At 29.6% G+C, this 16,276-nt stretch overlaps 1 protein-coding gene and 1 long non-coding RNA gene across 2 annotated transcripts; both read right to left on the minus strand.

Annotated features, from left to right (window-relative positions):
* Positions 1-1,274: 1,274 nt before the first annotated feature.
* On the minus strand, positions 1,275-4,444 carry LOC111706764 (uncharacterized). Its single transcript, XR_002766305.1, has 5 exons — positions 4,403-4,444; positions 4,061-4,158; positions 3,546-3,602; positions 2,940-3,020; positions 1,275-1,809 (listed from the first exon to the last, which is right to left on the minus strand). It is a non-coding gene; the product is annotated as an uncharacterized LOC111706764 (long non-coding RNA).
* Positions 4,445-4,545: 101 nt separating this feature from the next.
* LOC111706765 (trichohyalin) lies at positions 4,546-16,276 on the minus strand. The gene is made up of 18 exons (XM_023479699.1): positions 16,186-16,276; positions 15,442-15,520; positions 13,756-14,232; positions 13,409-13,500; positions 12,640-12,689; positions 11,544-11,660; positions 10,728-10,815; positions 9,930-9,991; positions 9,363-9,447; positions 9,158-9,193; positions 9,038-9,091; positions 8,879-8,970; positions 8,533-8,791; positions 8,227-8,324; positions 7,456-7,560; positions 5,964-6,080; positions 5,672-5,764; positions 4,546-4,657 (listed from the first exon to the last, which is right to left on the minus strand). The coding sequence occupies exons 1-18, from the start codon at positions 16,219-16,221 to the stop codon at positions 4,546-4,548; spliced, it is 2,052 nt and encodes a 683-aa protein (XP_023335467.1). The 5' UTR covers positions 16,222-16,276.

Below are 16,276 nucleotides of genomic sequence, written 5' to 3' on the forward strand. Positions count from 1 at the left end.
AGTAATCCACACAAAACTGTGAAATAGGGAGGACAGAATTTAACTTATTGTGTAGTCGATGCTTTTATAAAGCAACAAGTTTTACCAATGTACCCCTTGAAATTAAACTTATAAATTGAAATGGGTCTTAATAACTTGAGTCTAATAGTCGTTTTACTATTTCACAGTTTTAGAGATTAGAGATGTGCACGCTTCCACTTTTTTATTTCGTTTGTTCATCGTTCTTAAAGGACTAATTTCGTTCGTTCTGTAACCGTTCAAAAACAATAATTTCGTTTGTTCTCAAAATTAACGTTCATTTTCCATTTATTTATTTCATTTTCTCTCAGTAAAATAGTTCGTGCAGTTCGTTAAATATAATCGTTCTATTAGTAAACAAAAATTTGTTTTAAAAAATCGTTCATTCAGTAAAAACAATAGTTGAAAAACTCGTTCGTTCAGTAATGTTCGTACGCACGATTTCAAATCGTAATTTTTTTGGCTTTTAAAGGACTATAATTTTTTTTATTTTCTCTAAACGCTCCATTTTGTTTGTCCAACGTTTTCCATCGTTCCTTGTTTATTTCTGAACGACACACTTTCCAAAAAAAAATATTGATTTTTTTTTGTTTAAAAAACAATGCCCATCTCTATGACCTGGTACCTCCACTTGTGTCGATTTTATAATCTTAACAGTTCTCCAAAACATTTTTGTCTACATATTTGATATTTCAATATGTACATTCTGTTTTATAAAATAGTCTAAGTTTGAATTATCAAATGCTTGCACCCTCAAATTGCAGAGAAATAGACAGCCCATGTTTTCATATTACAGATACTTACAACTACAAGTCGAGATAAGTGAGGTCAGTTTTCTTCCTATCTCGCGAATTTCGTATTATAAACATACAACCAACGTAAAGTAATTAAACCTTATTATTACATGTGTTTAGCTCTCATCTTTGAGCTGTCAATTATTTTGGGATGCTTAAAGTGTATAAGTAATTAAAGTTATTAGGGAGATTTAACAGTTATGTTTAGAATAACAGACATCATGCGCATAGTTCAAATACTGCAAAACAAAAATAGTTTTAAAAACGACCTGTAAAATTATTCAATTGAAAGAAATACCAATTTTACTTATATACTCACACTCAAGCAAAATTTCATAAATTAAATACGCATTCCATAATTTCACAATAAAAAATGTACAAAATTTTATGGTCAACAAAAAATAAGATTATTTTTATTTACAAAAAATACAAAATTACAAGATAAAAAAATTTTCTATTTCACTATTTTTTTACACCTTGTCTTCAAATTTCACATCTTTTTTATATTTAAGTTTTTAAATGCATTTTTTAATGCAGGTTTTTGGACTTTTCAAAGTCAATTCAACATGCGTTGACAGAGTGAATGCTCTTAACTTCCCTGTAAAGTAGTTGAAAATAAATAAATTTGCAAATGCATATAATTTAATGCATTTTTGACTATTTACAATCGAACACAATACAAAGTTTACAAACACAAGATACATTCCCTTCCGCAAAAGCTGAGAAGTCCGTAGAGCACGAACAACTTAAATATCACTTAAATTGATTGAAAAAAATTTGCATGAAAATCTACGAAATTGATCAAAAAAAAACGTTTTACCGCACTTTGGTAAAGTTATCACTTTCTTGTTTAAAAGGACCGATTTTCATCTTCAAAATATATTTTTGTGCGACTTTTAAAAATATAAATTTTTTAGATAATATGATTTTTCTTTAATTTTCTCTCAATGGGATATAGTCAGGTAGAAGAATGGAAACCTTGGATCGGAGAAATTCCCTGAAAAGAGAAATACATTAAAAGTTGTTTTTACTTCTTAATGGGATGGTCTTTGTGTTGTCCCTCCATACGCAGATTCACAAAAGTACTCTTTAAACCTTCGTCTGATCAATTATGTGGAAGATATAGTGGTTCTATTTAGTTTCAAAAGTCTTTAAAGGGAGTGTTCGCGAAAAATGAAAGGGGGTATAGGCTTAATTCGATTAAAAAGCGCTTTTGATCGCTAATAATTTTACTTCTATTTGTTGCGTCTATAAGAAGAAAATTGTTAAAGACGTCGCATACCGAATAACTTAGCGCCCATACAAATTCAGAAAATTGCAACATACAACTTAGACCGTAAAAAATCAATTTAATTTCAAACAAATCATTCAGATATTTCAACCTATGGTCATCGATTATCTTTTGCCACATTTGTATATAGTTTATATTTTATAATATTTTATTTTTTTAGAAAACGTTTTAACAGATTTCGAAAAATGTGAATGGTTCGCGGCATTCGTAGATAGTTGCGCAAGCGACAAAAGAAATAATCAAATTCAAAACAAATTAATTAAAAAGTATTATGAAATATAAACTATATACAAATGAGGCGAAAGATAATCGATGACTATAGGTTGTAATATCTGAATACAACAGATAGAAGTAAGATTAGTAGCGGTCAAAAGCACTTTTTTTATCGCATTAAGCCAATACCCCCTTTCATTTTTTTGCGAACACTCCCTTTAATTCAGACAATTTCCTCTCTAGTTTTAGTTTAAAAGAGAAACCACAATTGCAAATTTCAAAGAGAAGATGATGAATATCTAATGTATTCTTAATCAGACAAAGTTTCACTAGCTTGATGAAACGTCTTTTAAACTCATTTCTGCAGTTCCTTTGAGTTTATTAGCCGTTAGAAAAGGTCGAAAAACTAAACAGAAATAATTCAATCTAATTATTCTTACATTCCTACTGCTGAATATTTATTGATTTTATTGTTAATTAAGTTATATTTTCCGTAAAACATATTTTTAATGACTCGGAGGGTATTTTTATCATTTGAATCAAACTCAAAATGTTTTAGATCATCATTAAAGTATCAACCTTTATGAGTAACCCTGTATATGTTCAATTAATATTTTATATACCTCGTGTTTTCGCTTTCCAATATTGATTCTTTCAAGAGAATATATCTGAGCCACAAAAAGAAATATTTTCGTTTCAGAATCCTAAATTTTTTTCAATTATCGTTTATTAATATTTTTTTTGTCGAAACTGAATAAGTAAAAAATGTCAAAAATACTGAAAATTCCGAAAAAATTGAAGAAAAAAATCCGTAAAAGAGAAGGAAAAAAGCCGGAAAATATTTGGTGAAATATGTCAGGGTAAAGGTGAGAAGGAGAAAAATATGGAAAATATGCAACAATGAGAAAAACATAAGTGTAAAGCAGATGAAAAAGAAAAAAATATCAAAAACAATTTTATAAGAATCTTTTTCACTAGCTTTGTTACAAGAAAGCTATTTATCTAGTAAGTAAAAAGAAGCAAAGTGTCGCCAAATCTTAGCCGTTGATTTTATCTTAAATTGTTTTCTCTCAATTTTATAGACCTAGACATGCAAACGTAAGAACTTTAGAGTACGTAATTTTTGGCTTTTGTTTTTAAGAAGAAATTGGCAAAATTCTTATAGACTTTTTGTGTATTAGTTACAATCTTTGAATCATTTTAAGAATCATCCAAATATCTTAAATTACCTGGAATAAAATAAATCACTTTTGATGCTGAGCGAATATTCTCTACGTTTACTCATCCTAAATATTAATTCATGAAAAATTTAAATAACATAGAACTAATTTAATAAATATTTAAGGGATTGTCGACTAACTTCTAGTGACCTATCTGCTGCCCACTTAGTCTGGTCAATCATAAATTAGATATTCTGGATTTTCTAGCTAAAAATTAAATACCATTATTTTCAATTGTGGTTTCACTACAAAAGTGACTTGATGATTTATGCTGATATGACAGTGAATATCATAATCAAAATTTAACACAATTTAAGATAACAATCATTGAAATCTTTCTCATAGTTACTCAGATAAAGATTTAAAGGGTTACTGATGTAAACCGTAGATATTACCCTACAAATGAAGATTATTAGCTTTAAGTTTACAGTCTACAGCCCCTTTAATAAAGAACACCTTTCTAACACTGAACAAAACAGCTAAATATTGGTTTCAAAATATTTTCACGAAAAAACAGAGCTTACCTCACTAATTCTCTCCAGGCTTGAAAATATCGCGAGTTTATTTTCAGATCTAGAAAATCGTCTGCAGCCTGAATTTGAGCTCGTTCAGAGAATATTACCTAAATTTCGCCATTATTGTCCTATATATTTATCATTGAATTTCATGATCTGCATTTTTCTGATCATCTGTTTTGTTGTCATTTATTATGTGCGTTGACGCTTTTCTTCTTATTATGATTTTTTTGTTGTTTCATCTTTCAAATAATCACTATTTTTATCATTTTCTATAAATATGTATGTAACTGTACGTAGTTTTTGGTTATTTAAAAAAATGTATTTTTATTTTTTTTTAAATTATTTTACCTCTTTCCATTTCAAAATATACTTTTTACATTGTATTTTCATAAAATGTTCCACAGCTTTAGATTCCTAAATCAATTTTCAAAGATGTTTTATAAATATTTTTAAGAGCAATTCATGAATACAAGTGGAAGAAATCATTATTATCATAACATTATTGGTTTCAAATAATTTTTGTGACTTTTATAAATTTTTTTGAAATATTCCTTTTTTGATTCCTCCTCCCTGCAGACTTGTTGCCAAGCATTAAACATTTTCCTAAATAATAAAGAGAATGTTCAAAGGACTGTAAATTTAATTTCAAGTGACCCTCCATTGTTAGATGTCCGATTCACAACGGCACCCTTGAAAGCTTTGTCTGATCAAATATGATAACCATGCTCATAACTTTCAAAACTGATAATTTTCCAATAAGAGTTTCCACAAAAGTGGCTTGCGCAATTCCATGCTGCAGGAAAAAATTGTAAGAATTTTCAGAATTATACACTTTTAAAAATAGAAAAATGACGTAATCTGCCACATTACTAATCAGATAAAGGTTTAAATGGGCTAGTTTGTCCCTCTTTAAATGGAGAGTCACTTAAAATTAGAAATGCAGTCCATTTAAAGTAATTAAAAACTATCATTTCCGTTTCAGAGAATTTTTTGATACTTTCTGTTAATATAACCATTTTTTTATGGGAAAACTATTTTTTTCTTTTCCTGCTTCAAAGAACTAAGAACCTGAAGTAAGAAAGTATAGTTTCTATTTAAGATAATAGAATTTTTTTTCGAGACGTTGATTAATCTTTTTAACCCTGACAAAGCTCAAAGAATTTAGTTTTTGCTTACTATAAATAAATGCCCTACTTACACGCAGGGCAACCCAAAAATGAAGAGACTTTAATAACGACCTAAAACCATTGATACACAAAACTAATGGTTAGGTTTATGCAAATGAGTTAAATAATCCTATATTTTATATTTCAATAATTAAAGAAAAAAAGTTACAGTTGCATAAGACCATTCTTGTAAGAAGACAAAATGTAATCCCTACTGTCGTCTCAGAATTATCTTCCTTAGTGGGTAACCCTTTATGCATATTATAAACTGAATAAAGTTGCTGAAAAAAAAGAACTTTTAACAAATCACACTGCAATGTCAATCTTTTATGTAGTATTACCAATGCTAACTTAATTCTAACTTACTCTATTAAAAACTATTATTAATCATGCAAATTATTAAAACAATTATTCCTACTTTGTTAGTTTGTATGAACAAGTTTTTACAAACCTTTTTAGCTGATATTTATGAAAAAGTGATGATTCAAGTTCTTTTAGCCTTACGTCTTCCAGCAGACGAATCCAGGGGGTCAATCCGTACCTTCTAAACATGCAGCAAAATAGTTTTCAGAATTTTTAAAAATAGTGCTTTGAAAATATTTTGAACTTTGAAGTAAGTATTACAATTCCCTTTCTGCGTAGTGTACTTGGTTGGGATATGATTAATGCTTATTTGTTAAACTAAGAGTAAAAACTTGATTTGAAAGAAAATTAAAAATCTAAAAATATTTCTAAAATCAAACCTGAGCAAAAACGAGTTATAAAAGTTGTCTGCTTTAAGTTCAGCGTATCTTCTCTTTTCTTCTTCCTTCCGTTTTCTCATTTCACGTGCCATTTCCTCTTTCCTTTGCTGACGCCATCTTTTAATAAAAAAATAAGAAAATGGATTGATTAAAAGATCACATTTCATATTCTTATTCAACTTCAAAGCATGATATATTACAAATAAACAATCACAATTTACTATTCAGCCAAATCAGGGTAGGTTGTTTTTATTGGTTGACCCTAGTTTAGTCAACGATGATGGATATAATTGGATACAAACATCCAATTCACATATGTTTTGTGATAGGTAAGGAGTTTAATGAAAGGTAAGAGATTGTCAGGTAATCTGTGGCGGGTTACAATCAGAGGCATTAACGAGGAGACACATTTAATAGACTAAATGATCTTATCAATAATAAGAGAGACTGTCTTGTTTCAGCTTGAAAAGAGTTTTATTCGGATAAATAATTGTTTTTTATAAACTGCGCAAATGACTTGTGTAGAGAAACCAAAACTAAAAACGATCAAATTTTTAAGAGACATATAGGAATGTGTCTCATTTATTTTGATCTGCCAAAGCCTGATAGTGATATCTAAACCTTTCTAAACCTCTTGGTATATATACAGGGTGAGTCAAAAAAAGTGTAATTTGCGGCGCCTGGTGCAAAATTGTACCTTTTCTTGTGCAACTCTCCTGTATGGTGTTTTTTTTCAATATTTTTTGAAAATTTGTAATTTTTTTGGTAATTCAATGACCAAAAAAAATCCGCGAACCTTTTTTCTCTCAAAATCTAAAGTTTAGAACAACAAAGATGCGTAAATAAATTGTTTCTATCGAAATCTAAAATTTTTAAAAGCTTGAATCACAGAATCTCAGAAAATTTGCTAAATTGTAATAAGAAAATTCACAATTTTCAGTTCTGGAATAATTTTTACTGAAAAATGTTTTTCCATGGTTCTTAAGGTTAAAAATGAACAGCGTATATTTAATGCTTAAGAATAAACTAAGAAGAAAGAAACATCATGATTTAAATAATTTTCCCTTAAAAATTAGACCAGAACTAAAAATTGTGAATTTTCTTATCACAATTTTGCAAATTTTCTGTGATTCTGTGATTCAAGCTTTAAAAAATTTTAGATTTCGATAGAAATAATTTATGTTTACATTTTTGCCTTTCTGAACTTTTTATTTTGATAGAAAAAAAGGTTCGCGGATTTTCTTTTAGGCCATTGGAGTACCCCAAAAAAAATTACAATGGCTATACAATGGCATTAGAAAATAAAGAAAATAACCTTGTCAAGATTTTTTCAGACAGTACCTTGACGGTTGTATGCAGTTGACCAATGGCTTGATTTCTTGCTGCAGCATTTATATATGTAATTAACGTTTAGGTAAAGACATAAAGATCGGATACCCTATTATTTACAATTCAAAAGTTAGTGAAAAATAACAAGTTCCCCCCCTTCTACCTGGCTCTTCGTTCCCTCAACTCCTCCTCTGCTTCCTTCTCCTTCTTTACTTCAATACTCCTTCTCCTCTCCCTCTCCTCAGCAGCTCGCAGCTCATGCAGCTTCCTTCAACCAATCAATCAAATCAAATAAAAAAACAACAATTAATTAATCAAAGAATTAAATCAACAATCAGTAAATTTTACAAACAATCTAATCAATTAATCTACAATTCATAATTTAATCAATCATTCAAATAAAATATCAAATAAGTTTTTAATCAAATCAATAATGAATCAATAAATCCAATTAAATTTACAATCATTTAACAATCAATCAATTAAACAAACAATTGGTCAATTAATAAATCTATTAAATCAACAACCCGTCAATTAATTAATCAAATAAACAATCCACAAATAAAATAATAGAATAAAAAAATATTCATTCAATCAACATAAATCTTCAATACATCAATCAATTAATAAAATACTCAATCCAACAATCAATTAATCAAATACTCAATCCATTAATCAATTAATCAATTACTCAATCCATCAATCAATTAATCAATTACTCAATCCATTAATCAATTAATCAATCCATCAATCAATTAATCAATCCATCAATCAATTAATCAAATACTCAATCCAACAATCAATTAATCAAATACTCAATCCATCAATCAATAAATCGATTGAATAAATAACCAAACAATCTATCGATTTTGCAGATTCTTTATTATAAAAGTAGTGTAAACTAATCTTTATATTGAGAATTTTCTTTTTATACCTTATTTGTTCTCTTTTTTCTCGTCTTCTCTTGTCCTTTTCTTGTATTTTTATTAAAATTTCTGGAGTTTTTTTGGAACAATGCACTTCATCGTCATCCTTTAATACGTAAAAGACATTAAAATTCACAAGTTCCATTAAATCTTATCTATTTATCCAATAAATCTAGAATAAGCTGAACCGATTTGACCCAATTTTTTATTTAGAATCAGAAAGATGCTCACTGGTAAAGTGACAGTAAAAATAAAGTGTTTCTAAAAGAAAATGGAATTTAAACGTTCTGGAGACCTGGAATTCTAAACTGTACCTCAAAATCCTCGCTATAATTATATTCTGATTCGTCTGATGGCATTTTTTGCTCTTTTACTTCCATGTTATTATTTTTTGTGTTTATTTTGTTTTCTTCCCCCACTTTTCCTGTACCTTCATCCGTTTCTTCACATTCTTTATTATCTTCCATTTCATGTTCTTCTTTACTGAATTCTTGCATTTCTTTCTTGGCTGATTTTTTTCTTTTTAAATGTTGGAGGATTTTTGGCTGCAGTGGAGGCCGATTATTTTCTAACCTAGAAAGGCTTTTAAAGTCGAATTTTAAACATTGATTGAGCTAACTATTTGTTAAAAATTAAAAAAGAATGATATTGTAGTTGTACCTTGATTTTATTTCCCTTAATTCTTCTAGTTTTTTCTCTTGATCTTTTATTTTTTTTCTTTGGGATTCTATAATTGCAGACGACAAATCTTTCTAAAAGAAAATTGAAAAACTAGTTAAAATGCCGAAGAAAAAGAAAGAAAGAACACGTTGTTATTACCTTCTTTTCTATCCGAGCCTCAGTGTTGAACTGGTTATGGATCAAACTATGTTTCTTAAGAAATATTTTGTATTTGTAGATAGAATCATCAAAACGATAAAATCATGATCATTTTCTTACCTTCTTGTTTTCAATATTGTTTTCTCTCCTAAAGGTCTGGAAGTGTCAGAAAATTGAAAGAAAAACAAATATTATATAATGGTTGGCCAGAACAGTTTAACATTTGTACAAAATAGAAGTAAGTAACAATTATAACAAACTGACCGAATTTTTATTTTTGCCATATTTGATCCGTTTTTTAGTAGTATCGATTTTCTTTGCTTCCCTTTTCTGCTCTATCTGGAAAAATGATGTTAAAAAGTTGTGTATTTTCCACAATTTTTCTCCTCATTGCTTGCTGATTCTTTTTCCTATGTAAAGAATACAAATTTTCAAGACATAAATTGAAGAAGAAGAATATGAATAAAGTAACAATTTTTTTCTATCATGCACAATTTTTTCGTTGCAGATAACAGCTGTCTGATCGACGTTTTAAGTGCCATTCATTCACTGGTTAGATGATAATATGCATTTCTGATTTAAACGTCACTAAAGTTACTTTCATTTCTTTGTAAAATTTACATCAAACGTTAAAAAAGTTTTTTAAGCATTTAGCGGGGAAAATTTGTTAAATGTTAATTTTAGTAATTATAATCTCTCTGAATTCTGGGTTTCAATTATCAGCGGTTCTCGTTTATTTTTAAACTTTTTTTATGGAATTGAATCGTTGCCACAAGAAATTACATGAATTTTGTTGGATCAAATAATCTTGGAAAAATTGAAGGTTTACACCATCAGGTTAAAAGCTATATAGTGAGTATAAAACTCGATTCCTCCGGAAATAAATGTTCACCTCAGAGACGTCAAGCTTTCCAAGAAAGATTCAACTTTCAGTTTTGTCTCTTTCTTATCCATCTAAAATCAGTTTTCAATATCGCCATTTTTATTGTCATTTCCCACTCACACTATCTCAACCATTTTCTTCGTAACAACGAACTTACTATAAAAAGCATTGCGAAATTGTGAAAATTTTGTTCAAAATCAAGAATAAAATGTCATGGAAACAATATTTCTAACATTGACATTTTGTTTATAGTTTCAAACAAAATGTTTGTAAATACTAAATGCTTTCAGAAAGTTTTATCGTAATAAAATGTTAGGGGTTGCCTAGTAATTCAGTTGTTATCTAAAGTGGGTGTTTGCAAAAAATTATAGGGGTTTGAGACTTAGGTAAAAAAATTATCGATGGTGATCGCTACTAATCTTACAATTCTATCTGTTGCGTCTATAAGGGGAAATTTGTTAAAACAACTCATGCTAAAGAACGTAGCGTCCATGCAAATTCAGAAAGTTGTAACATTCTACTCGGATCATAAAAAAGTCAATTTGATTCCAAACAAATCATTCATCGATAATTTTTCGACACATTCGTATATAGATGATATTTCATAATATTCTTGATCACCATCGATAATTGTTCGACGTAAGCCTCAAACCCCTTTCATTTTTCGCGAACACTCCCTTTAAGTTAATTTTCTTCTTTGGTTGTTGTTACCATTTTAAGTTTTTAAGTCTGAAACATTTTTCCAATGTTGAAAAATTAGGATGTTAGTGAAAAAGACGACGTTAAGAAAGATCTAATTTGAATTACCTGAACTGCAATAAGCTTCTTCTTCCTATCTTGTATTCTAGAGAAGGTGAACCAAGCCAGAAATGCTTTACTAAGTATATATCTATCCCTGAAATACTTTACTTAGTATATATCTATCCCTGAAATACTTTACTAAGTATATATCTATCCCTGAAATACTTTACTAAGTATATATCTATCCCTGAAATACTTTACTAAGTATATATATATCCCTGAAATACTTTATAAGTATATATCTATCCCTGAAATACTTTACTAGGTATATATCTATCTCTGAAATATACAAATGTTTTTAATCCTGAACGTTTTTATTCCTTAAAAGCTTCCAATTTCACAAAAATTTATCAAACATTGAATAAGATATAATCAAAAATTTATCAAACATTGAATAAGATATAACCAAAAATGTAGGCCTATTATTTGCATTTACATTTACTGCAGATTTTTACTTTTTGATGAATTTTCGTAAAATTTTGGAAAAAAAGAAAGTAAACATTTTCCCAACAATTTTTTTTCAAAAATTTTAATCTAAAAATTGGGTTCTTGGATTTTTTTTCAATGTTTCAAAAATATTATTGAAATTTTTTTATCACGTTCAATTTTATTTATCCCTATCCGAACAAATTATTGATTTTGAAAATTTTGTCCATAACATCGCTAAACCCTTTTTATTTTTACTCACCCCGTGGCCGTATATAATAGTATAGTTTCCGTTATTTAGAATCTAGTATTTTCTGTAGTTTGAAGCTCATGTGATCATTTAGATCTTTATCATTTAATAATAATAATTATTATTATAATTATAATATTAAAAACCTGTATTTCGTTGCTAAAATTCTTTTCATGTGTGCATTACATTCTTCTTCGTTCAATTCTGTTTCAATTTTCTCCATTTTTAATCTTTCCACTGATTTTCTCCATCCATACAGGGCTCTGAGCGTATTGATAATTTAGAAGGACTGTAAGCATTGGTGTTAGGTACTTTCCCAAAGGCATTTTCCCAAGTGACAATTTCCCAAGTGGCAACTTCCTAAATGTACATTTTCCCAAGCGGCAACTTCCCAAATGTACATTTTCCCAAATGACAATTTTCTAAGTGGCAACTTCCCCATGAAGGAAAAACGGCATTTTCCCCATGAAGGAAGTATTAAATGAACATTTAAGGTTTACATTTTTAAAAACTTTCTCAGCCTTTTTTTGAAAATACGCAACTTGAAAAATTTTTTTTATTCAGTTTCTCTCAGTTAGTAAGGTTAGTAAGGGAAGAACATGTTGTTGGCCTACATCCTTTCTTCGAAGAATAAAAATGTATTAAACGATCCCTATTATGATTTACGGTTAGGTTAAGCCTTCTGAGGCTAAGATACGCTAGGGAGCCGATCGCTGCAGCTAATACAAGATAGGTTAGGCGTCTGAGGCGCCGCAGGCTACAATAGGGGCCGAGCGCTGCGCATAGAATGGACAAGTGGGCTCAGCGCTGCGACTAGGATGGGCTAGGGGGCCGAGCGCTGCGGCTATTCCTTATTTTAAAGAAAATATAGTAAATTATTTAAGGAAATTGTTACTTGGAAAAATGCACATTTGGGAAGTTGCCGCTTTTTCTTCATGGGGAAGTTGCCACTTGGGAAGTTGTCATTTGGGAAAATATACCTTTGGGAAGTTGCCGCTTTGGAAATTGCACATATGGGAAGTTGCCACTTGGGAAAATACTATTGGGAAGTTGATGCTTGGGAAAAGTCCTTTGGGAAAGTACCTAACATCTAAACATGACACTTATTTAGATAAAAATGACACTCCTTAAATGGAGGGTCACTTATAACTACGTCAACAGTATCTTTAAGCAATTGTAGTACCCCCCCCCCCTCTCAATTGCCACAAAAGTTATAGAAACAGTGATCAATGTGAAAATTACCTGAATTTTGTATTCATCTCGAAAAACTTTTCTGCTTTAACTTCCTTCTTCTGAAAGAACGTTACATAATAGAGAGTTGAGTCGATCATTAAAGGAACTTTAAGCGTAATTTCAAGTAACCCTCCATTCAAAAAGGTATTGTAGTTTTTAGATTCAAAGGTATTGTAGTTTTTAGATTCAAAGGTATTGTAATTTTTAGATAGATTCAAAGGTATTGTAGTTTTTAGATTCAAAAGGTATTGTAATTTTCAGATTCAAAGGTATTGTAGTTTTTAGATTCAAAGGTATTGTAGTTTTTAGATTCAAAGGTATTGTAGTTTTTAGATTCAAGGTATTGTAGTTTTTAGATTCAAAGGTATTGTAGTTTTTAGATTCAAAGGTATTGTAGTTTTTAGATTCAAAGGTATTGTAATTTTTAGATTCAAAACGTTTTAACTCTGATTCCTATATGTTTTCCTGCAGTTGGAATTCAGTGGAGAAACCACAAAATAATTGGTTTTCTAAACATTAATATCTAATTGATACTTGATCAGACAAAGCTTGAAAAGATACAATTGTGAATCGGGCATTGAAATCTTTGCATGAAGGGTTACTTCAAATTACGCTTGCAGTCCCTTTAAAAAGAAGCCACCTAATTAAAATAAACAAACATCCAAACGTCTCTCCCTTTAATATCTTTTGATCATCATCCCAACATTTTTTTTCAGTCGGTAGATATTTACATATATTATAAGAATATTGTTCATGAAAGAAAAACATAAGTCTGTACCTTATTTAAAAGACGAATATTATTCCATCTGTAGAAATATTTAGAGGCCATCTTTATTCTCTCCTCTTCATTAGAACTGTCTGTCCCTGATGCTAAACACTGAATAAATATCGGAGGTTTTCATTTGAATTTTTGGGAAACTTTTGCTCATTTATTTTAATGCAAAAAGGGTTGTCTTTTAAAATAATTTTTTTGTACATATTTTACTTTTAAAATAGAAAATTTTTGTGTATGGAGCAATAAAATCAGAATGCATTTGAAAGTCATTAAAAAAAGTATTGTTTTATCATATTATAAAGTTGAAAAAGATTTGTTTCTTTAATTTCGTTCATATCTTTATTCTTTGCCTGAGAGAGGAGAGAGAGAGAGAAAACATGAACCGGGTAATTCTTTATATTCTATTTTCTGCAAAATTTTATCTGGACCGGGTGATATCGTTTCAGGATTGGGTGATCTCTTGTTTGGACCGGGTGATTTTTCATCCGGGGAAAAGGTTGATTCTAGATCCATAAAGGGTGATCGTAAACTTTGATGTGACGTCTTTAAATCAATATATGATTCAGAATCAGTTGACGAAATTTCGCTTGAATTTATCGATTCAAATGAAACATTGGTCGACATTGTTTTAAAATTATTTGTTGAATGTGTTGATGGTCGTTTGCTTTCGTTGACTATCCCAGGGCATAGTAGTTTGGTGTGGTTGGTTAGTTGGTTTGGAAGCAGTTTGTTAGAGTTTGATGATTGGTTAGAAAGTAGGTTGGAAGTGCTTTTTGAATGTGATGCTTTGTCTGGGATATTTAACATCTTTAGATTTCTTAATTCCTCTAGACAAATCACATATTTCGTATTATATTGTTTTTACTTTGAGTATGACTATGCGTTAAGCATAAGAATGAAAGGTATATAACCTTATTTTTCTCAAATAAACTAAGAAAAACGATTAATCATAAAAAGTTCAGATCTATATAAACCCTGCAGCAAAAAAGCTACAATCAGAGGTTACTGTGATGGAAGGCCTTTACAACTGTTGCAATTTTCTAATATAATGACATAGAAGATTACTTAGGTTTTATTCGACCTTAAATCCAAGCTTAGATATAAATATTTACGGCCCTTTGCCAGGGGCGTAGTCAGAAATTTGTTCAGGGGGGGAGAACCTAAGTTTTACTTTCTTTTCAGGGGTGGGGGGCTCAGTAACCNCCTGACTACGCATCTGCCCTGCGCGTACATGTAACCTGACTTTTTACTTTCTAAGGACAGTATGCATTGCTTCAATTGAACTTAACAATGGTTCCCTTTAAACTTTGATTGATTCCTTGTTAAACACTTTGTTTGCAAGCTGTTTTGTATTGATATTTACTTTCTTGGAAAAATATAAATATTCAAAATTAAAATTTTTGAAAACCGCATTGAGTTCACGCAATACGCTAGCGTACACTTCAACTTTACGGCTTTCTACAGATCATTTAAGAGACAACTGAGTTATCTGTCCTCGATGATCAGTAAAAGGTTGAAAGGTTACCATCGTAAGAATATATCCCTCTTTAAATCGAAAGTCATTTAAAATTACGCTTGTCACTTTCTGTCCCTTTCCATACTTTAAGTCTATTGAGGATTTTCGTTTTTTTAAAAAGGAAATTGCATTTAAATACTAAGGAATTGAGTCTTTGACACAAACTCTGATTTTCTAATCCCTATATCTTTACACCCCAATATCGTAATCCTTAGTCTTTTCAAACTATGAATTCTTTTAAATATAATAATCAAAGTTTGAAATATCAAAGGTTTACATCATCAGCTTTCGAAGATAAAGGGCTTACAAATTTGAGTTTGTGGTAAAGAGTAAAATCTTTTGGTGTTTTCCTACAATATCCTGAACATTTTTTTCTGATAAGTCAAAAAATTTATATATCAGATCAATTAAAAAAATAGACTTTTAAAAAGTAAGCAACAAATACAATGTTTATTCTAGGTAGGCAAAAATAACAGCAACACTTGTGTTGATTACCATTAGACTGTTGAAATATGTATTCCTATGGCATTGTTGAATTTTCTCTCCATATTCCAGGTTTTTAAATCAAAATCAATATCCATAGTCTCCAGACTTACATCCTGTACATTTCATACATTTTATAAATATATATACAGTTTTACTCATATCTGTATTGTATATCATGTACAATAAAAACAGTGGTCAGACTATTGTCTAATAATGTATCTGCAATCAATTTCTATTGATTTCGTTCAGGGTGTCCCAATAAACATAGGAATTCAGTGACGAATTCGATATCGTCTTTTTAAATAGTTCTTTGATTTAGTTTATTGATACCTACTGAAAAAGCTGTAATCTGTAAGAGTTTCGTCTGCTATGTTCACATTTTGTTTGTTTATGTTTTGACTGCATAAAACAAGAAAATTGCAGTATACAAACAGAATAAACTTGTCCGTCTTCATTGTTCATCTTGCGGAGACATTATAGACACATCTTTACAGTCTTTAATCCTTTTCATAGAATAAACTCTAGCAGACATAATAATATTATGGCTTTTGAAATTAGGTATTATACAATGCTAATTCATAACAAAGACGATATCCGATTCGTCACTGAATTCCCATGTTTTTTGGGACACCCTGTAGATAACTTTGTGTTAGATTAATAAATAAAAAAAATAAAATATGTGAAGTTCTGGATCAACATAACATTATGTAAGTCAACTGTTAGTAAATATTTGTTCTATGAATCTGTAGATTATATATAATGTAATTTTACAACTTACGTGAAGATAAAGTTTCTCCTCAGCTCCATTAGCCATTTTGTTTTTGAATTCTAAATAAATGTTTTTTTTTTCTTTTTATTTTTAATCTTCA

The sequence above is a fragment of the Eurytemora carolleeae genome, unplaced genomic scaffold (assembly GCF_000591075.1).
Source record: "Eurytemora carolleeae unplaced genomic scaffold, Eaff_2.0 scaffold655, whole genome shotgun sequence".
NCBI classification, from domain to species: Eukaryota; Metazoa; Arthropoda; class Copepoda; order Calanoida; family Temoridae; genus Eurytemora; species Eurytemora carolleeae.